General features: G+C 26.1%; 2 protein-coding genes across 5 annotated transcripts in view; one reads left to right on the forward strand and one right to left on the reverse strand.

Moving 5' to 3' along the window:
* Positions 1–25,058, forward strand: part of LOC147806500 (uncharacterized) — a 251,109-nt gene that overhangs the window by 191,809 nt on the left and 34,242 nt on the right. The window contains exon 1 of one of the 3 annotated variants that reach the window (XM_087169290.1): positions 10,413–10,429. The exons of the other annotated variants lie outside the window; for them this stretch is intronic. The gene's annotated coding sequence lies outside the window, so the exon portion shown is untranslated. Of the gene's footprint in view, positions 1–10,412; positions 10,430–25,058 lie in introns of those variants that run through there. 3 annotated transcript variants of the gene reach the window in all.
* LOC122270488 (uncharacterized) lies at positions 3,236–23,963 on the reverse strand. 2 transcript variants are annotated; one of them, XM_087169291.1, is made up of 12 exons: positions 23,771–23,963; positions 17,834–17,924; positions 15,621–15,766; positions 15,396–15,507; positions 13,687–13,791; positions 12,332–12,471; positions 11,686–11,800; positions 10,572–10,685; positions 8,771–8,904; positions 7,615–7,717; positions 5,095–5,196; positions 3,236–3,485 (listed from the first exon to the last, which is right to left on the reverse strand). In XM_087169291.1, the coding sequence occupies exons 2-11, from the start codon at positions 17,903–17,905 to the stop codon at positions 5,131–5,133; spliced, it is 1,107 nt and encodes a 368-aa protein (XP_087025417.1). In that variant the 5' UTR covers positions 17,906–17,924; positions 23,771–23,963; the 3' UTR covers positions 3,236–3,485; positions 5,095–5,130. The 2 variants fall into 2 exon arrangements, with proteins under 2 accessions (XP_087025417.1, XP_087025418.1); XM_087169292.1 differs by lacking the exon at positions 23,771–23,963 and adding an exon at positions 23,100–23,118.

Raw genomic sequence — 25,058 nt, forward strand, 5'->3', positions numbered from 1 at the left:
CATTTATTTTATTTTACGATTTATTTTCCACATTTCATTTATTATTAAATCCCATTCATTCTTGCATTGCGGAATATTTAGGAAAATTAAATTTTTAACACATTTTAAATTTTTTTTTTCAATTACTAATGTTCTTTTTCTGTAAAATTTTATCATTTACTATAGCGGCTGTAAAATCTGCTCGAACAAATTTCTATTAATGCTATTAATTATATTTATATTTTTCTTCATTAATTACTGCAAAGTTTAAATTGAATCTTGTATTTTAAATATGCTTTAAAAAGTGTTAAAATTGATTCGAACTTTTCAAGTTATAAGGAATTTACTTTTAGATCAAAGACCTTCTTTAATTTATAAACAACGTTATTTGCACTTTTTACGTTAGCTGTTTCGTTTTAAAAATAGCAAAAAATATTTGATAACACTATACAATTCTGACGTTTTTAAAGTTTTTAACTAAAGTTAATACATTGTTATTTATCTTTACGTAATATTTATGTCAATTTTAATTTATTCTTAAATTACACATTTATTTTTAGTTACTACTTTATTTTTATTAAACTTATAAATTTTTGTTGCCGTTCATCAACATCCCAGCCCTGTTTAAAAGTAACAATGGATTAAATAATTAATTTCGCGATCTTTTGACACAATCTTCGTAATATGAGGCTACAATTACAAAATTTTTTAAAAAAAATTATTTAAAGGTATTTATTGAAATTAACTCATGTATGATCTATGCATAGATATAAATGAATATACGTCTGTCCCTTATGGACTCATTGGCCATCTGACCGAGAGCAATGAAATTTGGCACACTGATAGTTCAAAGTCTAGGAAAGTTCACTGTGACATTAGAACATTCCACTACGAACCGTTAGAGAGGGATGAGCTAAAAACAAATTATCTCATAGGATTATAACCTTACGCATCGTTGCAATTTAAAATGCAGGCGACTCTTATTTTAACTTACAGCTCCAATTGATAAAAACTTAGTTTTACCCAGAGTTTATAGTACATTTTTGATAAGTATTTATCAGTGGTGCTGTTTCTCAGGTGAGCATAAGTAAAATCAACGTGAATAGTTTTCGTGGTTTATTCACCTTATTCTCGACCGCGTTTCATGTTTTCCACGGTAGGGGGCAGTGTTTGTAGAGGTTGTTTCAACTTCCGGTATAAGATTCAGGTATAAGAATTTCTGCTGGCGTAAACCAAGTTGCGTAAATCCGCATCTTAACTATCATGTAATTGCAAATCAATTCAGGATAATTTCCCAAAGTACTTTTTTTACATCTTTATATGATATTTTAAAATACGAAGAACGCATTTTTTCACAAAACCACGTCACAAAAATTAAATTAAGAAAAACTAAGTATTCCGAGTAAATACAAATAATACATGGGGAGGAAAACCACGAATATATATATATATATTACACACAATTGAAAATTGAATTTAAAGGTGCTTACACTAAGCTCTTCAATTGTGTAGATTCAATTGTACCTTTCGATTCTGAGTATGATTTCATAGTTTTGCTAAGTATTGATTTATTGATTATTTTCTTTTTTTTATTCAACCCCATGTGAAGAAAGGGTATTCATCTAGTATTTATATAAGAATGATTATTATTAATTATAATGGTATTAAAAATGAAAAGAAGCATTTAACTTCCTCCGCTTAGCTTTGTCGATGTAAAATTTGAATGGGTGAAACTGACATCATTTTTAAAGGCTTCAAGCATGCATCTTGAAAGTTGTGTCGACAGCTTTGCCTCGTTAAAGTTTCCAAACGTTTTGCTATGAAAAAATAATGTTTACATTAAATTAGCCGTTTTTCCATATTTTTGTCCAACCACTATTATGTAAATATTTTAATTACTTTGGAAATATAGTTTCAGTATATTATAAACATAAATATTTTTTTAATCATGTTGAAATCATTAATTATCAGATCAGAGAGATATTTATTTAACCCAAACAGAACTTTTAGTGCAGTTCGTTAATTATCGTAAAAAGGAGTTCGGATATAAAGTCCAGGTCGATTTTAGTAGTCTCGTCGTTGTTAAATGTATGACGTAGTAATTGTTTATTGATTTTTTTAAGATACCATAAGGATTCACTTTCGTTCTTTTCCGTGTGGCTTGGTTCCTGTTGTTCTTTGATGATAACGATTTGGATGCCAGGTAAAATACACAGCCCTTTTGAAGAACAAACAATCCACTAAATTGCTATTTTCATATCTTCTTTAGTCTCACAAATGCATTGCATTAAGTAATCTTTAATGGCTATTTAATGAGGAAATATTTTCACCTGGTTTCAGATTTCCTTTTGTTTAGTTCATATCTTCTAGACATAAATACAGTTATACTACCATCTACAAAATTGTGAAAAAGTCTTATGAAAGTGATTTTAATAGCTTTTTTTCGTGACGTTTTTTTTAAATAACCGTTTAACTACGCACGAAGCCCCTTAAAAAAAGAACAAGAGGTGATATATATTAATAGGAGTATAAAAGCGAGGCATTATAAGCATTTGGCCTCTTTTTGTCTAAAAGCAAAAATTTGACTTGTGGTTGGTTTAAATGATAAATGGACGAGCTTCTACCATACGCCTGAAATACTTAACAGTCATGTATGCAACTAACAATTCTCTGTCATAGGCGCTATTATTCCTTAGAGCTGGTGAAAGTTTCTTGGGATAAGAGCTAAGCAGTTCGCCACTCTTTTACGATTTTTTGACGCCAAGTGAAAAACATTACAGATTACAGAGGCTGAGAAATTGACCACAATCACCAAAGGCGAATTTAAAGCAATTCAAGCAATGTAATTTTATCCTTCATTCGAAAATCAGAGTTTCGTTTATGGAAAAAATATTTAGAAATTATTTAAAAAAAACATATAAATTACTTAAAACTGTAGATTTGTCAAAAAACTGTAAGAATTAAATCAAATTGGCTGAACAAATTATCGATCTCATGATTACTTTTTAAATAAAATTGAGAAAACCAAATCCTTGCCTAATTTTATCAATGTTACATGCGTAATACAGTACTCTCCTGTATTTGAAATCATATTTTAATGAGTAAAATAAAAAAAAATTTAAAGCATATAAAATAATAATTAAAAAAATAATAAACTTATATAAAAGACTTGAGAAATTCACAGTATTGTTCTTTTTAGCTTAAAAAAGATAATTTAAGCTTAATATATATTGCTATTAACAGAACGATTCAGACATTTTGTTTCAAATGACTATTTATTTCACACACAAAAGAAAATAATATTTAAAGACAATGATACATATATTTCATGAAATGACAATGATATTTGACTCAGAAAGAGCTTTAGTAATTTCCAAAAGAGTGATAAAAGATTATGTAAATAAACAAGCTCCTTTATATTAAGACATTTTTTTTTCACATTCTGGATCTTGCAGATTTTCACCTCGTTGTACTGCAGAAGAGATTTATGTTGCAAAACTTCCAATCTAAAAAATATTATATGTGTTATGGACAATGGTATCAATCAGGTTATTTTGTATAATTGACAGCTATTATACTCGGTGAATAACAAAAGTGCTTCTTTTCCCAAGTTTTAATTTACAAAACTGTTTGTTGTATTTGAACAAATAATTTTCTAACAGTTACTAAATGATTAAAATAAACACCAAAGTGTAATTAAAAGAAGCTGAACTCGGGGACTTAATTTTTTTGAAATTGATAATAAGTTGCCAACAGATCGCACTGTATATTGATGAAGGTTTTAAGAATATATAAAATTTTACAAAATGATAACTGATAGCGTTGTGCACTGTACAAAAATATTAAATAAGCAAAAATAGCCAAATTTTGGCACCATATACCCCTTTAACATCGCCGTGTGTTGAAAACTTTATTAACGAATTTAGAAACTTTGGAGAAAATTATTACTGATGCTTGAAAATTATTTAATTTTGAATTGGTTAATATTTGCAGTTATAAAATAAGTATTTTTAACTGTAAAAATGTAGATAAATATCTTACTGTGACCATAGACACACAAAAAGCAGATAAAGTGTTCATTATTTATGTTCTCTGTAAAAGATTGATGGTATGAAATGATAATTTTTTCCGTCTTATGAAATGATACTTTTTTTGCAAATAATATGCTATTTTAATTACAGCGGTGAGTTTCTAACAGTTACTCGTAACTCTTACTTTTATCTAAACCTAGCTATAGCCATCGGTCTCCATGCCTATTCAGAATATAGCGAAAAATGTTAATAAGGAGTTAAAGCCACAATTTTGAGAAAGTGTAAAGTGTTTGTGGCCTAATTTATTCAAAATCCTCATTATCTGGGCTTACAAAAGTTTGCAAAAAAATTAAAACAAGACATTAGTTTTGATAACTTTTACTTTGTGGAAAAAAAATTATAAAAAATTTAATAACTTTTAAATTTTTAAAGTTACAAAGCTTGGATAATTCATTGCGGCAAGTTGGCATTTGCAGTTTAAAATTATAACTTTGATTCAAGTATAAAACACTTAAACTGTAGCTTTCTATTTTAATTGGCGAAAGGCATCAGCATCCAAAACACATCCTGAACACTTTGCGTGGTACTATATATTTTTTAATCAAATATATAAATATTCATTCTTTGAAAAACATTTTACTTAGTTTGCATTCTAAAATGAAAATCTTTCTTTTGTGCAGAAACTTGGAATAAAACATGATGAAAAATTACGAATTACGAAAAGGAAAAAATGATTTTAATAATGATAGGAAATTGAAGATGTGATGGTTAAAATGAGAAACTTATATGTTTCAAGATGTATAAGTTACGAGAAAATAAATATTTAAACCTAAGAGTGAAAGAAGAACTGGAAAAAGTCCTTAACTACATTTCTGGAATTAATTTTTAAAGCAAAATGACTTTTGAAAATATGGGTCAGTCGCCGAAGAGAAGCATTGAAGATTTTAAAAACACGCCACCCTCGCCATCGAACAGGACTTAAAAAAGATCTTTTAAAGGATTTTGCTTTCAAATAACACTTATTCCGTCATAAAAATTCTTATTTTCGCTTAGTTAGTATTGTTTATGAATTAAAATAACGTACCTTCTATTTGATTGATTCAACAAGCACAAATTCCCTTCAAATTTCATTTTTAAACAGACATTTCCTAACAGAAGATTTTTCCTTCCACATTCTTGCTCCAACCTAAAAATAATATATTTGTGAACTAAATAAGAAAAATTAATCTATTTAAAATAGTTTCAATTTTTTAAGAACGGTAAGATAATATTCCATATTTTGTACATGTCTAAATATGCATCTTAGAAATATTCACATATATTGTTTAGAACAATTTTTAATCTTTTTAAATTTAGCTGTAAAAATATGGTGAGCAAAAAGTATGTTATCACGCGCATACAAAATCATCATACTATTAAAATTGAAAAAGTATAGCTACCATTGTTCTAGAATTTTATTTTATTTATATTTATTTTGACAAAATTATAGCGAAAAATTAAGCTATTAGCAATTTTACAACAATAGTCTAGTGTTATATTTTTATCTACTTTCAGATTTTTAGTTCAAAGTCGTCATTACATTCGATGCACCGTTAGGGGCATAGTTGTTTCTCGTAAGAACTCATACTTCATAGCGGATTGAGTTTTTAACTATTTTATCATTAAATTTAAATCTAAAAGAAAAATGTTTTTATATTTTGACGATGATTTTTTTAAGCACATAAGATGCCATGGCAACTCAATGGATAGAGCGCTCACCTATTTATGAAGTGACCAAGGTTCAAATCCCAACGGTGGTAGCTTTATATGAATTCTGCTCCCGACTCACATCCACCACAATATGTTGAGGTAAAATACCCTCAGTGATCAACGGACCATGGATTAAAGTCCCCTTTACCGTCAGCTAACTGTGACTGCTTTTCGAGGTTTTCCTTCCCATGTAAAATAAATGCGATTTTGTTCCATCAAAAAGTTCCCCACGAAGGTTAGTTTCCCAATAAATTCAAAATTGGGTCAGCAGTTCAACGTTGGTCACAGAATAAAATAAAGACATATATTATTTCAACAGAAGGAAGAATAACACGCTAAAGTGTTAATACCCTGTAATATTATTGTTTGTTTGTTTGTATAGTTTGTAATATTATAGCTGTTTGTTGATATACCCAACATACAAGCTTCATTCTCAATCATATGACATTTTCATGAAACTTTTCCAACTTTTTTCAAATTTTATAATTTATGTAAAAAAATAATTATTAAATGAACACAAGTTAATCGTAAGTCAAGAACTTGTGAATTTTTCCCGACTGGAGCAAATTTTGTTTAGTTTTATAACCAGCTTAAAAACAGCAGACTCAATTTTGAGTTTACGACTAACAGGGCTCAACTCTGTAACCTTGAATTCAATCCAGAGGGAAATAGAACTCCCGTATCAATTATTGGCGAGACTTTTTAATGGAACTAACCAGCATTTACGTTACATTAACAAGAAAATCACGAAAACCTCCCAAAGTAAATCTTTCAGCATATTTTAAGTCTGTACCGTGGATCGTGTAACCCGGGAGCAGAATTCGTATTAATCAGCCAACGTAGGGATACGAGCCTGGGTCACCTCATTGGAAAGTGAATACCTTCTGTGATACCGTGATTCGGAGAAACGAATTTAATTAATTTCTGTTTTATAACACTATATATAAAGTTATGTATCCGCGCTGTTAACTTTGATAAACGGCCACTAATTACATTAATGATGTTAATTTTGATAAATGGCCAAAGTAATGACCACGCTGATTGTAAAAATCTTGATATTCTTTTCAACTGACATGGAAAACACTGTTATACACAGTAGACTAATTTGATATGGATTCCTTGATAAGTTTGAATCAAGGTACCAAATAATGATTCAATCCGCTACATTATTATAATTGCGACAATAATTTGAAGTTACAGATATAATTGCTCAATTTTGAGCCTATTTTTTGAGACTCTAATACCGAAGAAAATTATCAAAAGTAAAAAAATAATAATTAAGAAGGCATTGTTCTGTAGTACCTTCCTGTAATCTAATTGTTTTAAAAATGGAACAAGGCTTAGTTTTAGCACAATATAATACTTATATTTTCATGGAAGGAAAGAATTTTTTTGAGTTGTAATATATTTTCTTATATTCTTTAGGGAACTCTTTAATTTAGATAAAAAAACACTATTATGTAAATAATATCTTAATAATTACTTGCTGCTTGAGTGTAGAAAATTATGTAATACAAAATTGTTCACGGTTGGAAAAACTTTTTATTTAAAAATGAAGGGCTTTATAATGCTTTTGAGGCCCCTCCTAATAAATATTTATTTTTAGGATATAAATTGTATGCGAGTTTATAATTACACATCTTCGGTCATTATTAATATGATTTCTGCAATGTGTGATTTTACAAAAAATTGTAAAATTACAAAAAATATTAAAATTTTTAAAACTTACATTAATTAAATCAAATAGATGAGTTTAAAACGAACAAACTTATTTTCGAGTAAAATTTTCTGGATTTTTAATTACAATCTATAATTAAATTCAAGTTAGAGAATAATATAAGCTTCAGTTTTGTACCTTCAAATTCATTGGTCTTGATACTGCAAGATCATCATCATCTAAGCTCTCCAAATTTTTTAGCAGTTGTTCGTATATTGAAGTTTTTCTTTCTCCTTCTAATCTGAAAATATTATTAAAAATATCAAGTTTTACTTTTTAATATGATTATCAGTTACATTCTGAAATTTCATTTGATAACTGCGATATTACAGCAGATAGTTTTAACAGACATATGAATATATTCAACTTCAAATTTACTTTGTTAAATGAACTCAATTGTTTTTAACTGTTAAACGCTTGTTGTATGTTCATAATTTAACTATTCATTCATTTCTCTAGCAATTAAAGGCATTAACTGAAGATTCAGGGTTGCCACTCAAATCTGGACATAAAATTCCCTGTGTTTTTCCTGTACATATTATGCACCAAACAATAAGAGGAAACAACAATTACTGTGCTCTTGTGTGAGATATATTGGGCAAACTATATTTATTAGTTTTATTTGCTGGAAAAACAGCTAAACATACTTAAATAATGCTATAGTAAATAAGATAGTTTAGTACAGCTGAAATATCATGGTTAAATATCCTATAAATTACGCTTTCAGTGGTCACCATTTTTTAAAAGACAAAAATGAGAAACAAAAATCCCTGTATTTTCCCAGTTTGTAAAGAAAAAATCAAAATTCCCTGCATTTTCCCTGTTATTTTAGGTAATTTTTAAATTCCCCGTATTTTCCAGGTTTTCCCTATTCTCCCTGTGCAGTGGCAACCCTAAATTTTTACCGTGAAGCGTTATTTACGTTTGAAGAAATTATAATTTTAAAACCTTAATTGGGAAAGCAACTATAGAACAATGCATAAAAACCCAATATAGACATCAATTGCAGAGTACTCGAATTAAAAACTGGAATTTAGGGTTCGATCCAGGAGTGTGTCAAAAATGCAATTCAGTCAACCAAACACAATTCGAGATACTTTCCTACGAATAAATTCGGCCGTAGTTAGTTTCCTTTTTTTTGTAAACATACTTTCTGGTCTTGAAACTTAATTGCTTAATCTAGGTTTGCAAGATTTCGGATTTTTATGCTACTTTTGAAAGCATAGGAAAATTTACAATGAACAGATTCTTCCGCGATATATCTTCATTTCAACTATCCATATTTGATACTTACCTAGATAAAATTTCATCCAATTCTTTCTCCTTGTTAGGTAGCTGCTGATGAGAATGATAATCTCGCTCCTCTCTCTCACTCATTTGTCTTCGGCAAGCATTCAGTTTAGTTTCATAAATAGTCTCCCATATCACCTTCAAATCATAAAAAAATGTTTCATTATAACTTTATTTTGAAAGAAACTGAAAGGGAACTAATTTTTATAAAATGAGTATATTTTAAATTATTCAGATATATAATTATGTATTATATTACAATTTCTTATTGTTTCTACTAATTAATGAAAAATAAAGCAGGTAATGGAAAATAACAGGTAATGAAAATTTACTTAAGCATGCACTAAAGCAAACATTTTGATTTCCAACTAAATTAATTTTGACTTTTGTTACGCATAAAAAATTTTTCCTTATAACTTTATTTTGAAAGAAACTGAAACGGAACTAATTTTTATAAAATGAGTATATTTTAAATTATTCAAATATATATAATTATTATGTATGTTACATAACAATTTCTTTTTTCTTTCTACTAATCAATGAGAAATGAAGCAGGTAATGGAAATTTACTTAAGTATGCACTAAAGCAAACATTTTGATTTTCAACTAAAAAAAATTTAAATTAATTTTGACTTTTATTAGCAATAGAATTTGCTACGCATAAAAAAATTTTCATTACAACTTTATTTTAAAAGAAACTGAAACGGAACTAATTTTTATAAAATGAGTATATTTTAAATTATTCAAATATATATAATTATTATGTATGTTACATTACACTTTCTTTTTTTTCTACTAATTAATGAGAAATGAAGCAGGTAATGGAAATTTACTTAAGTATGCACTAAAGCAAACATTTTGATTTCCAACTAAAAAAAATTTAAATTAATTTTGACTTTTATTAGCAATAGAATTTGCTACGCATAAAAAAAATTTCATTACAACTTTATTTTAAAAGAAACTGAAACGGAACTAATTTTTATAAAATGAGTATATTTTAAATTATTCAAATATATATAATTATTATGTATGTTACATTACACTTTCTTTTTTTTCTACTAATTAATGAGAAATGAAGCAGGTAATGGAAATTTACTTAAGTATGCACTAAAGCAAACATTTTGATTTTCAACTAAAAAAAATTTAAATTAATTTTGACTTTTATTAGCAATAGAATTTGCTACGCATAAAAAAATTTTCATTACAACTTTATTTTAAAAGAAACTGAAACGGAACTAATTTTTATAAAATGAGTATATTTTAAATTATTCAAATATATATAATTATTATGTATGTTACATTACACTTTCTTTTTTTTCTACTAATTAATGAGAAATGAAGCAGGTAATGGAAATTTACTTAAGTATGCACTAAAGCAAACATTTTGATTTCCAACTAAAAAAATTTTTATTAATTTTGACTTTTGTTACGCAATAGAATTTTTATTCTTAAAAAATAACATTCGTGATTATTTTTATCCTCTTTATACCCTGCTTTCAATATATAGTTCAAAAACTGGCAATATTTTCATCAGTTAAGAAATTACTTTAATATTAACTATTTGCTTTGCATGTCTTTACAAAGAATTTGTCCACGTGAAAATATAATTGTATTTACTACTGTTGGTCGGAGTTCTTAACTGCAACGAAAAGTCATAAATAAGGTAAGAAATTTCAATCAAATGAACTTGTAGAATTTTTTGTGGCATATAAATATCTTAAGTATTGAGTCTGGTGGATTTTGTATTAGAATTAAAATATAAAGAAATGCTGTATAAAAGTAAAAGCAAAAATATTTCAACTTACTGGTTTTTCGATCTCAAATGCTTGTTCCACAGCAGCTTTCATCTCATGTTCCCCAGCTGAATTCCATGCAACTTCAGCCAATCTTTGATTTAATTCCTCTTTTTCTCCAACTATCTATAGAGGGAAAAATTTGAAAAAAATCGTCATCGATTAGATTACAGAATATTTAGAATTGATGAAAATGCTTTTTTTTTAAACAATACATTAAAACCGAAAAAAATTGCCAGCTGAACTGTAAATAAGATACCCGCTCACAGAGAGAACAAGCGTGAAGAGGCATACGAGGAGTGAATCCTTATACGTTTGGACTGGCATGCACATGCGCATCATTCGGGCCAATTTACTCTCATATAGGAAATTCTTTAAGCAGAAAAGAGCATACAAAAATAAAAATAGTGAGATAAACAGGAAATGAGTCATACGACTAATTCAGAGAAGTTCAATTAAAATACAACAGATGAGATTTCTTGGCCATTTCTATAGATCTAATAATGAGAAGCCAGTAAAGGAAATAACTTTTCACAAGCCAGAAGGAAAATGAAAGAGAGGCAGGCTGCGTAAAAGAGGGCTAGATAATGTAGAAAAGTGCCTCAGCAGTTAATAGATGGAGAGCATTGTTTTTAGATCGATGAAGCTGGATAAATCTTCTTGAGATAATCGGCTGTAGCGCTGGTAGAAGATGAGATAATAAGAAGAATGAAATGAATGTATATCAGAATATTACGTTTGTGTCCAATAAGATAGCATTCAGTTGTTTTCAAAACTAATATAATAATTACTTTCGGATGATTTTAAACCCAAATACTAAGTTTTAGTAGCTTTTTAAGAGCCTGTAGATTTTTGTTTAAGATAAAGTTTTATTTAACCTTTCAATATTAAATTTAATATTCTAAATTTAAACGCTAAAATTTAACGAATTTAACTATAAAAAGCACCGGCACTCAAAGTACTAGTACTTTTCACTGTAAATGCTATTTTAACAGTAAAGTTTACAATTAAACCATAAATAATTTATATCTCTTTGTTTTACTGTAACATTTACACTGTTGCATCACATTTTGTAATGTGTCTCATATCTAATTATTAACGTCTTAAAATAAATAGTTTTTTATACCTTCTGATAATCATATTTAACTGCAGTCAGTTGTTTTTTAAGCTTCAAAATATCAAAGCTCAAATTTGAATTCTTAAACAGCAATTCTTTTCTTGCATCTTCTTCTTTTCTTAACCTAATAATAAAAAAGAAAAAGAATTTTTACCAAAAATGAATTTTAAACTGAGGAATAAAATACATATAAATAAGACAAGTTAGTTTGATGACAAGTTTCTATTTACGTAAAGCATAATATTTAAACTACTGATCAATATATATATATATATATATATATATATATATATATATATATATATATATATATATATATATATATATATATATATATATACACTATTGCATTAATATATTTTGCTTTGGCTATATTGATACAATATCAGAAAGCACTCTTTTTTGCGGATATAATCGTGTGGGATGATGAAAAAATTATATCTTTTTTTCCGGCTTTTTTTTTAAATAAAATTTCATCCTTTTTTTTTCTTTTTTTTTTTAAACTGTTGTTTGTTATTTTTTTACTTATTATCCCCCCCCCCTTTCTTTTCATATGTCTATAATTTTTCTTTATTTTATCTTCATTTTGAACTTATATATGTATCTATCTTATGTATTAAAATTACTGTTGTTAAGAATTTTCAAAAGTACTTACTTTGATACTGCATTTCTCAACTCGTTTTCACTCTCTTGAAGTCTTCTTCGAAAATCTTCCACTTCAGCTTGTTGTTTATTACACAAGTGTTCTAATTTTTCTCTCTGTTCTTTAAATTTTTTATCTCTATTATCTCTACCCTAAAAATTCAATAATTGTGTTAAAAATATTCATTTAAAAAAATCAAATATATGTAAAAAAAATTCATTTAAAGCAAGTATTTTTAAAAAAATATTTGCATGGTACTCAAAATTGGTTTTCATTCACTGTAACGATTCAGGAATTTTTAACCAGAGATTGCATATTTAATTTACTGTCTATGTCTAAATACTTCTAATAATTAGTGCTATTAACAAATATATAAGGGTGTTCAGCAAAGGCTGCACTTAATGGATATTTTTGAAACTTTCATCAAACTGCAGACAAAAGTTGCAGGGAGTCTTAAAATAATATCAACTCAACTGAAATGATAATTACTTAGGGGGTGATAACTTGAAAACCATTTTTTTTTAATTTAAAGCACTATGAATTAGTAATATACCGCAGTATTTCATAACTCGCTAATTCTAATTTAGTTTAAATTTATTGCAAAAGTACTTAAGTTACTTTTCCTACAATACCTTATTATTTTCTCTACTTGCACTTTGCAGTACTTAAATTTCGTTTCCTTGAATAATGGCTTCTTACTTAGAAAGCAAACTTATTAGTATTAGTTATTACTATCAGTTATTATTTATTAGTAGTATTATTATTCGAGTATTAAACACACTGTTAAAATGAATATTTGTTTGAAATTTTTTTCATTGCTATATTTACTATTACTATAAGTATTATTATTATTGTAGTTATTATTATGTTTACGAGAAGAACCTTTGGTACAGATGAATTTGTGAAATCGAAATCAGATGTACTTTTCGGAACACAAAATAAAATCAAGGTCATTTGAAAATAGATTGGATGTTACTCTAAATAGATTTTTATTCCACAATAACAACAAAAAAAATTCTTCCTCTGATATTTATAATAAAGTAATTTACTAGATCACATTGTTTTCTTTTAATCTATCTTAATTTAGCGCAATTTATAATTACAACTTTTTCCTTACTAACCAATTTGTAAATCAAATAAATCGAAATTAAACAAAACAGTAAAAAACATTAAACAGACAAAAGGTAAAAAACATTAAACAGTCAAGAATTAAAATCTTAACCTAAATTCTTAGTTGGTGAATAAAGTTTAAATTTAGAATTAGCCTTGGATTTTCATATCTTACTGTAATTAATTCAATTAATTTTTAACACAGAAAAATATAACTTCCAACCTTTCCTCTCTCCTAAAAATTATTTTCAACTTACTTGTTTTTCGCTCATAAGTTCTAATTCCAGAGCATGAATTATCCATCCCTGTTTGATTACCAGGTCACTTAAAAATTCAGTCTTTTCTGCTTCCTTCGAAAAAATCTGGGAGAAAAAGAAGAGCTATTTTTTACATATCACATTATGTCTTTAAGCAGGAACAGATTAATATAAAAACTTGATGTATAGAATATAGTATAAATGAAAAATAGTTTAAGAAATTTGAGCCACCAGTCATAACTAAACAAAGCTTTCGAAATTTTAAAAACTGAAAGGAAAAAGAACAATACGCAGATTTTTTTAAGTAAAAAAAAAATATTTTTTTACTTATAACTCAATGACATATGTTTTAAAAGCAAATACATAATTCCTGAAAAAATATTTTCGTTAAATAGCTATGTAATTATTCCTCAGTATTTGTATTGAAAAGTCAAAACTTTTATACAAAAAATGCTAATTTACATTCAAAAATAATGTATTAATTATTCGAAACATTGCGAAATAAATGAAATTTTGCAATCAAAAGATATTTCTTTAGTAATTAAATTTCGATTTGTATTTAATACGGGCATTAAAAAAAATTCATGTTTTTCGATATTGTCTTAGTTTTTAAAGTTAATATCGAAGAATTGGTAACTCAAATTATAAAAAATGATGGAAGAAAATTAAGCATTGAATCGCAAATTGTTGTTTATTATTCTAACATAGCTGCCAACCTTAGGAGTCGAATAGTAGGAGCACTATACACGACAAAATATACCCACCAATTACGATAGTAAGGCAAAAATTTAACTAATAAATTAGGACATTAATGAAAATATATTTAAATTCCTTATGTAAATTAGTAAAACAAAACTATAAGCACTACCTTTTGTGGAAAATTAACAATATCAATATCTTATATTTAAGAATACCAGTATAAATAGTTTAAAAACTACCTTTACCCATTAATAAACTATTCTTCTCCAAATTATAAAACACAGGTAAATAATAATATGCATCATAAGCAAATATTTCTGATGCAAGCTATTTCGTAGTGTTTAAATACTACAATGCATATTTCAAAAAATAATAATAGCATATCTCAGTAGAAATTTAAGATTTAATTTAGTGAAATGGTCAGCAGCAGCTATTGGAATAATGTGTTCCAATAAATCTACTAAAACTTTCTTCTGCGCAATGATTACAGGAATTGGCAATCAGAACAAAGGATTGGCTTAAAAACATAAATATTGCAATTTTACGAAAATTCGTATTTTTATTTTCTAAACTAAGAAATCTGAATTCCGATTTTTATTTTTTAACTTATTATGCTAAGAAATCTAAAACACAATCTCAATTAAAGGATAGATTATAGTATAACTGAGATATGCAGTGGCTTAAAATCATGGAAAAGCTGTATCACAACATTGTTTATGAAGAAACATAATAAAAACAAAACAAGAATATAAAATTGAAAAATATTTCATAAAATCATAATATATATATATATATATATATATATATATATATATATATATATATATATATATATATATATATATATATATATATATATATATATATATATATATATATATATATAAAATTAAAAATATCGGATTTCATTTAAAAATTAGGACCTAATCTGAAAAATTCTGAACAGTTGGCAGCCATGTTCTAATAGTAAAGACGATATCTATAAATAAGACTTGAAGCAGCATAGTTACCCTTTCATAAACATGTTTAAATCCTGCTAATATGCTTTGGAATCTCTCTATTTTCCAAACAAATCCATCTTGATTTACCAGCAGCCTATCGTATGCAGATTCTCCTTCTAATCTAAAATGAGAAAATATATTTAAAGTGTTATCAATAACCTGGGAAAAATGCTTAAAAAAGTAGTGAAAAAACAATTTGCAAAATTAAATGTAATATGAAAAATGCATCATTACCTTTGATGGAATTCTTCGATTACTGACTCTTGAGCAGAATCTAGCTCCTTCAAGGGAGCCATTTTTTTTGTCATCATTCTTTGATTTCCTCGAGCATTGATAATTTGTTTTACAAGTGATAATTCTTCTCCCATCATTTCCAATTCCTGTAATAAATATCCTTATCCGTTACTTCAAATTTTCAAACAAATTGGATAAATAAAAGAAAACGCAAAATGTATTAAAATAAATAATTCTCCAATACTCAGAAGAAGAATATATCTGCCTTATTAACTTTTAATTTGAAAGATATAGTTTTTGACTATAATTTGAAGTTTTACAATTTCTCAGGAGAAACACACATGACATACGTATTTAATTCATATACAATCGTAATTCTGTCTGTCGATAATAAAAATGCAATACTACTATTTCGGTGCAATTTCAGATTTGAAATTCAGTTACGTAGGCATAAAATAAGGCAGAAAAAAATTGAAAATTCTATTCCAAGATTTAAGAATTCAAGCAGCTAATTGATTTATCAATCGTCAGCTGTTGTTTGAGGCAATGGTTAAGCTTCAAACTTGAGCCTTCTTCAGCTTCTCGGAACATGAACCAGGTAGAATAATGCTTGATTTAAAATGTAACGTAATTTCCAAAACAGTATATTCGATTGGCTCCAAAGATGACACGATTTAGAAGACAGTTTCAATCTCTATTTAAGTTCAATATTTTCTGTAACAATGTTTTAATTCAAAATCTGGTGATTAAGAACTTAAAAACAGGCGTCTTTCCAATGAGTTCTAAGGCATTGCTAATTTATGTATCAGTCTTCAACCGAATTGACGATTAACCTGCAGAAAATCTAATGCGAGTCAATTGGATCCAGTTATAAAACAATTATATTACTGGTAGGATTTCAAAAACTCAAATGCCTTCCTCTGCGCAGAAGCCGTTTAAATCACAAAGAGCTATAAGCAAACTGCATAAGATGTACTAAAATTATTCCTTAAAATCACCAAGATGCAAATAAATATGAAAATTGTGCTTGCCTAGAGTCAGAAATAGAAAATTTTGCATGTTTTCAAAAAACAATACTGAGCCATATACCTATCAAATATTACATTCGGATTTTTTAATTCCATTTACTTTAACGCTTATGTTGGGTAACTTACTTATACTTACTTACTGACTTACTATTGCTTATTCATTCTTACTCAAATTTTCATGGTTGGTACGATATAAGAAGCATTTGGTACGGAAGAGGGATTTGGTTTCGTGAATAGACTAATTCTTAGTCACATATTATTATAGTTTTTGCTTTTATATGATTGCTAGTTACATATTATAGAACCAAAAGCAAATATTTTATTCAACATAATTGAATTTCATCATTAAATTGATTTTTGATTTATAAAAATTGTAAATTTGAAAGTGGTACAATTCAATAAATTTTTTTTTCACTCGTTTTTACCTGTTAAATACCGAATTCGTAAAGGTAAAAAAATATAATAAAAAAATCGGTAAATTAAGCACTGAGAAATCACGCATAAAACAGTGGGGACAATACTGATAAAAACAGTAAAAATATTTTTAGCTTCTTTCCGATAAATTTGAGTTTCACGACATAAATTATTTCTTTTTATTTCAATTACCCTAAATATAATATTATTCAAGTTTAGAAAATCATAATTTGAAAAGCAAAATAAACACTTTGTTTCTCATTGAGTTAAATATGTTAATTAGTTGCGGTAACTTCAGCATGCCAACATTAATTGTACATAGAATAAAGAACATAGAATAAAGAATCTAGCATGGAAAATTATTAACGAACATGCAATAAACTCCCATTAAAATTCGCTTATTTAGAGCTCTAAAGTAGTAAATATCAACTCTGTTATGTTTTGACTAATTAAAACAAGGAAAGAACAGTATGCGGTTTAATAGAACAATGCACAGTGTTAAAATTATGAGGAAAATTCCTTTTTCAACTTTTTCGGAATTATTATATTTTAGATTAAAAAAAATAAAATTTAAATTTTTCGACATTTCCTTTGATTCTTGGATAAAAGTTATTTGGAAAAAATTAAGTAAATATTTTGCTCGGTAATATAAATAAAAAATATGTATAATACAATATTAAATTCAACAGTGAAATATATTAACAAACACGTGGGCAGAAAAAAATTAAAAATAAAGACAGTGTTCTTAATAAAAATTCAAAACAAACTTACATCGTCCATTAAATCAATGAATGTATATTCAGCCTCAGTTTTCCGGAATGGTTTCCTATTCTGCGCGGCCATAGCTTTAAGAAAGTAAAATCTGAAAATGAAATAATTTTTGGTATGTTTCAATATAAATAAGTATCTCAAAAAGAAGAATGCAAATTTTATATGTCTCATGTACGATAAATTTTAAGAAAACGAAAAAATAAGGCACTTAAAACGTTGCAAATAATAGAAATAATTCTTATTTACTCCTTATAGCATTTATGATAAAAGTGTACAATTGCTTATGAAAAGAAAGCTTCAGAAAAAGTAAAGTTTGCATCTAGAAACATGCAACCTCCCGCTCTCTTTTTCTATATTAAATTGACATCCACTAGAATACGATTTTAAAAAATAAAGACATAGTGAAGGAAAAATAAATTTTGTACAACAATGATTAAATAATCAATATATAAAAAAGCTGAACAAATCGTGAAACGAAAACACTTAAATTTGCTATAACTTTTGAACAGTTATAAATTTTGAATAGAAAAAGAAAAAAGAAACAAAATAAATATTAAAAAAAAACTCTTGTTAAAATTATAATGCAAAATGGTCTGATCATCTTTAAATTTCTGTGTAGTTACATTTCATCTACAAACATAATTTTTATTTTTACTGCAAGTTTAAAATTTAGTAATATTTGAACTAACAATCAAATTGTAATTACAATATCATGCTTGGTATATTTCAATAAGAGTATTTAAAAAAGATAAATGCAAATTTAATATGTCTCATGTACGATAAAATTTAAGAAAGCCAAACATGAACGAAAAAATAAGTTACCTGAATCGTTGTAAATAATGATAAATGTTCATTCACCGCTTATAGCATTTATGATAAAAATGTACAACTGTTTAAGAAAAGGAAACTTCAGGAAAATGTCATAGACCAAATGTTCTTTTTTTCTAGTTAATAATTTCACTGTTCTATAGTTAAGAAAAATATCTATTGGTGTTAATGTATCAAAGACATATTAGAATTTTTTTTTTTTTTACTTTTTTTAAAAAAAAGAAGCTGGAAGCTATGCTCGCTAGTCCCTATAACTGGTTCTCTCTGGTTCATTTTTGTTTACTTAATCTTAAACTTCAATGTTTCAACAAAAAAAAATCACGCAATATTTCGGCTTCAAAATATACAATTATTCTAGTTTTAGGTAAAAATATTTTTTGAAAAGTTAATCAAAAAATGTTGGACAGTTCCCTGAATTGAGAAAAATAATCATCTGAAAAAAAAAAAAAAATTCTGAATGTGCTACTCGATACGAAGAAATAAATTCGAAGTAATAATTCTCGTTTAACGAAACTTATAGAAATTCAGAGAACGCTTGACATTACTCATTATTATTTTTTTAAATGTAACTAAAATCGTAAAGTTTTATATTTATCATTAAGTTATTTTACAACACGCAATTTTGCACTCTTTTCTTCCACATTTAACCAGGGACCGATCAAAACAAATCCAGACCTAAGTTCCACCAAATTCCCCGGGCCCCTTACAAAATATTTTGAAATTAAATTACTGAAATTTACATAATATTTTGAGTAAATAGTCCTGACAATAAAGAAGAATCTATTGAACTGCATGATTCAAGATAAACATTCTAAGAAGTTTTGAAAGCAGACAATTGAGGATTATTTTTCTAAGATAAAGTTTACGCATCTATAAACTAAAGCAAAATATAAAACAACAAAACAATGTTATGTCAAAATAAAAATAGTTTGGTGATCCCAAACAATTGAAATCAGTGATTTTTGCTAAAAGTCACTGATTAGCTAAATTATTTTTTTTATTGTAAGCTGTAATTATTTTTTATTTAGTACTTAAACCAACACAAAGCTATCTCACCTTCCATTAGACATTTTACTAATTTTTGAGGCACCTCAGAAATTGTGGGCCCTAGACCCATGCCTATTGGGCCTAGGCGATAATCAGGCCCTGTATTTTATAAATATCCACTCGAAAGAGATTTTAAAAAATAAAGTTGTCGTGGAGGAAAAATAAATTTTATAGAACAATGGATAAATAATCCATAATTAAAGCAAAAAAGCTGAACAAATCTGGAAAAAAAAAAACATTAATTTTGCAGTAAGAAATTTTTAAAACAAAAAAAAAAAAAAACGCTTGTTAAACTCTTGTTTTTTAGATTTTGAGCAGCGAAGCAATATATAAAGTAATTAAAAGAAAAAATTTATAAAAAATTCACAAACAGCATTTAAATTGCAATATAAAATTCTTATCGCAAATACTCGTAAAATTCTGAAGGCATAAATTTTACAAATCAGTCACAAAGGATATCAACAAAAACTTCTAGTACATTAAGTGATAAAAAACGAGAGAATAGAGAAGTTTTTGTTAAAACTGATGAGAAAAATATTTCTATGTTTTGAAAATTAAAAAAATTTAAGCTATTGTGTCAGTTTGAGCAGCCAAAGAATATTTAAATCAAAATGTAATGTTCAAATATTTTAAATTATAAAATATTTTCCTATTTTGCATAAGGAACTGGAGTAATGTGAGTTAGATATATCCAAGTAAATATTAGAAAATTATAATGTTTTTTATAATTGAGACACATAAAGTGTAAAATATGGTTTTGAAAAGTAAAAAGCATAATTTTGGTCAGATGATTAGCATATAATTTAAACTTATGAAGGTAATGTAAACATGGAAAAGAAAACTAATATGCACATATACTTTATAAAGTTCTTAATAAGTTCTTATAAAGTTCTCATACTTTATAAAGTTCTTATACTTTACAAAGTTACGTATATACTTTATAAAGTAAAATACTTTACTAAGATACTTAATACTTTAAAATACTTTATAAAGTTCTTATTGTTTAATAATTTTTTTTAGAAACTTAATCAGAATAGTATTTATTACAATTATTGCTGCGCAGGTAAAAGTGTTAAAAATTCACAAGCTCTAATTTTATTATGAAACTGGAAAATAATAGAATAAAAATTAAAAATTCGTGAGGGAAAATAAGAGATTAATAAATTCACAGAAGGATTAATAATACACACACACAAGAATTTAAGTCTTTTAAATGTGTAAGATGTGTATATGTGATATGTATTGGGATTAACATATTATTAAGAAGAAATTGAAAGTAATGATAAAAACATATCTTAGGTAATTAGAAAAAATCAAGAAAAGTGAGAGAGAAAAAATATATATATATTACTATTAAATAATAGGACTTCGGGCCTCTAATAAAAATTAAGGTTAACATTCTTCAAAATAATTATAATCCTCAATAAAATAAACATAATAATCGAGCTATATAAGACTCATCCCCCCCCCCCCTGCAAGTTCCTTTTTCGTAGGTTCGCTACCTACACTGGACAAAATAAAGATTCATTGTTAAAAATTATATTATACTCAATGAATGTTTAAATTGCTTTACTCGCTTTATTTATTAGTTGTTTTTAATTCGTTCTATTTAATTTTAAAAATCAATTAAATACAAAATTAATTAACACTAATTTTTGTATACTCATTATCATTACTTACTTTATTTTATATTTTTTGAATAATTATATAGATTAAAAAAATTCTTTTTCAATAAACATTTCATATAACATTTAAATAAACATTATTTCATAATATTTATTATTAAAATTATAATATACTTAAATTTATGTTAATTGACTATATGAAATCAATTAATTTTATTTATAATAAATTCTAGACTTCATTAATGAATAATGCTTTCGTAAATCCTTTATTAATTTAAATGAATATACACACCAAGTATAATTTTCTTTTCCTTTGTATACAAATTTAATAAAATTAATTTTTACCTAATAATTTTATCAATTTATTTAAATCTATAAACGAATCTTGAAATCCAATACATATATGATAAATAATCAATTTATTAATCATATCTAATGTAATAAAATGATTTTAAATCTTTTGAGTAAAAAAATATATTTTAATTCTCTTCAAGTAATTTTAAAAAATAATTAAAGATGAAATTTTTAAATATTTATTTTGTATACTCATAATTAATATTTATATTTTTTACTGATTCCAAAATTACGTAGTTTTTTAATAAACATTTAATAGTATTAAGCAGTATGCATTATTAAAAATATATTAATTGAATAGATGATACCAATTACTTTTATACATAATAAATCCTAGACTTTTTAAACATAAGATGCTTTCTTAAATCATTTATTAATTCATATGAATAAACACAACAGAAATAAGCATCCTTTAAAGTTCTATGAGGACGTCACTTCCGTCCCTTAGACTACTATTGTCAGCAATTAAATTGCACATATTAAAAATTAGCTAAAGGACGAGAATGCACAATCACACTTTCGAAAAATCAGATTACTCAACTGAATCAATATCGTGATTCAAATTCAGGTAATTTCAAATCAAACATCCCGATTCACGTGACTTTTTCCAAATAGTTAATATAACAAATTCTATGAATAAAAATCAAGAAATGAGCAAGTTTTGCGTCCTATTTATGATTCAAAACATATTTGTAGCATTAAGCATCTATTTTTACAAAAATAAATTAAATAAAATTTTCAAAAATATTTAGATCAGTTTCTTAAAGCTATTTTCATTTATTTAATTTTTACTATCGATTAAGCTCTATTAATAGTTATAGATGTAAGTATTTTTATTATCTAAAAAATAAGACTTATTTTGATGATTTTTATATTAATATTTAAGCATTTAAATTTCATGAAATAAGATTTAAATAAATAGTTCTATCAATTTCTTCTCTTTTTAAAAAATTATGAGAAAAATTTATAATTTCCCAAACTCGGGATTTCTACCTTAAAATATTTTCTTTTAGTAAAACTAAAGTATTCTAAAACCCACAACCACCCCTGAATATACTTATTTTTAAATGTATTACTCTATTCTTCAATTATGCTTAGTAAAATATACCCTGTCTTTAAGGCATTGCCAAAGTGCGGTACGCGTACCCCCAGGCTATTTTTTGCAAGGTTGACAGTTAATAATTAGTGGTGTCAATAGCCAGCCAGTTGTGATTTTTAAATTTCATGCAATTTTTTATAGTAAAAAATACATTCATTTTTTCATTAGTGGTACACAGCGTTCTTAAAAATTTAGAAAGGTTATACGAAAGTCATAAGTTTGGGAAACACTGCTCTAAGGGAAAAAGCTTTGAAATTGGTAGACAAACAATTGAATAAAAGTTCGTATCGTAATTTTATGGATGACTACTTACATATATACTGACTACTGATAATCTCTAATATATATATATGCTGAATGTCAAGAATATCTAATGAAACATGTATTGAATTTAATCTACAGCTTAGTAAAACTCACAAATATTTTTAGAAATCTTTTATACAAAAAAAAATGCAATGAAAATTAGATTGTTCAAAAGATATAAAATATAATTAAATTTTATTTTTAATTACGTACTAAATATAAAATTAAATTGTTACACTTAATGAAAAACTTAAAATTTTTTCTACAAACCATCTATAACTAGCATAAATTAAAATAAATTGAGATATACTTGATTATTTAATAGATATCAAATATAATTAAATTACGCTGATTAATTATATGCTAAATATTTAATTAAATTACACTTAATAAAAAATTATAAAATGTTTTGAAATCTCACATAACTAGCACACAAATAAAAACATCAGGGAAGATTAAATTATTCAATAGATATCAAATATAATTAAATTGAATTAATTAGTTATATACTAAATATCAGGAATAAATTATTACACTGAATGAAAAATGTTTCAGGAAATATCTAATAACAAGCCTACAAAAATAATATAAAGAAAAAAATAACTCAATAGATATCGATTATAGTTAAAAATTATAAAAATTAATCATATACTAAATGCGAAGAAAATATAATAAACTTACTGAAAAACTTTTTTAGGAATCTATTATAATTAGCACGCAGGTTAAAATATCTGTGCTATATCTTGCTTATCTGTTCCTATACTCATATACTAATGACTTTGTAGTGGCCAATATTCTTTCGCAGGTGGCTTACATCAAGTGGTTCTGACCAACAACTACACAAGTCTGAATAAGAGCTGATAAGATGGTCAGCTAAATGTGGGTGGTCAATCCTGATAAATTAGTGGGAGTAGAAATAATGAATATAGTGAATGGTAAGATCTTAACCTTGACAAGTGCAATAGCGATTTGAACAATGCATGTTCGTGTTCAATAGCAAACAGATGTTGAAGTATGAGAACAACTAGTGTGATAGCAAAAATAAATCATAAGAAAACTGCTTTAACTACAAATACAAATGAATAGTTAAATACAAGCATGTCAATTTTGAATAGGATGAAATCACAACTGATAAGGTAACAACCAAACACCCTACTTAGAAGATTGAATGATGGTTATTGTTACAATGAAAAATTCTTTTCATAAAATTTATATGGATGCATTGTAAATGAGAAGAAATCTTTTCAAAACCTTATTTCTGCGTAAAAAAAATCATAAAATTATTTTTAAACTCTAATTAGTGCATAATGAATTTAAAGAAACTCTAATTAGTGCATAATGTTTCGTGCATTTAAACTCTGCATTTAAACTCTAATGCATTTAAACTAAATGCATTTAATGTACTATTTAAACTAAATGCATTATTTTGCACTAAATGCATTTAAACTCTAATTAGTGCATAATGAATTAAATGTAGAAAAAAATATATATATCCTTTTTTCAAAATTTTAATTAATTTTCATTTTCTTTGAAAAAAAATAATATTTACTACATGAGCAAGTAATAAACTTTGTTTTCGTTTATTTATTTAACTTATTTTTTACTTATTTATATTTTTTTGCTTACAAAAATTATTGATCAATCATTTTTATATTGATAGTTGGCAAAAGAAAATTGTGAAGTAATAAAGAATCACTGAAAAAGATAAACTCATTAAAAAAGTACAAACTGCAGTTAGAATTATGTAGGAAAGAATAATAGAATTGAGAAAACAAGTTCTTATTGGTTGTCGTATTGGATCAAAATATCATTAATTTTGTTTTCTATATAAAAATGTTACTTATTAAATATTGATTTAAATTAAGATTGAGTAAAAATAAACTAGAATTGTGATATATTCAAAAAATATTTGTCTTAATTTGTTAGTTTCAAAGCGGATTTCTAGTGCGATTGTCTGTAAGCGTCATTC

The sequence above is a fragment of the Parasteatoda tepidariorum genome, chromosome 8, assembly GCF_982258835.1.
Source record: "Parasteatoda tepidariorum strain Cologne lab strain chromosome 8, Ptep-v5.0, whole genome shotgun sequence".
Classification (NCBI taxonomy): Eukaryota; Metazoa; Arthropoda; class Arachnida; order Araneae; family Theridiidae; genus Parasteatoda; species Parasteatoda tepidariorum.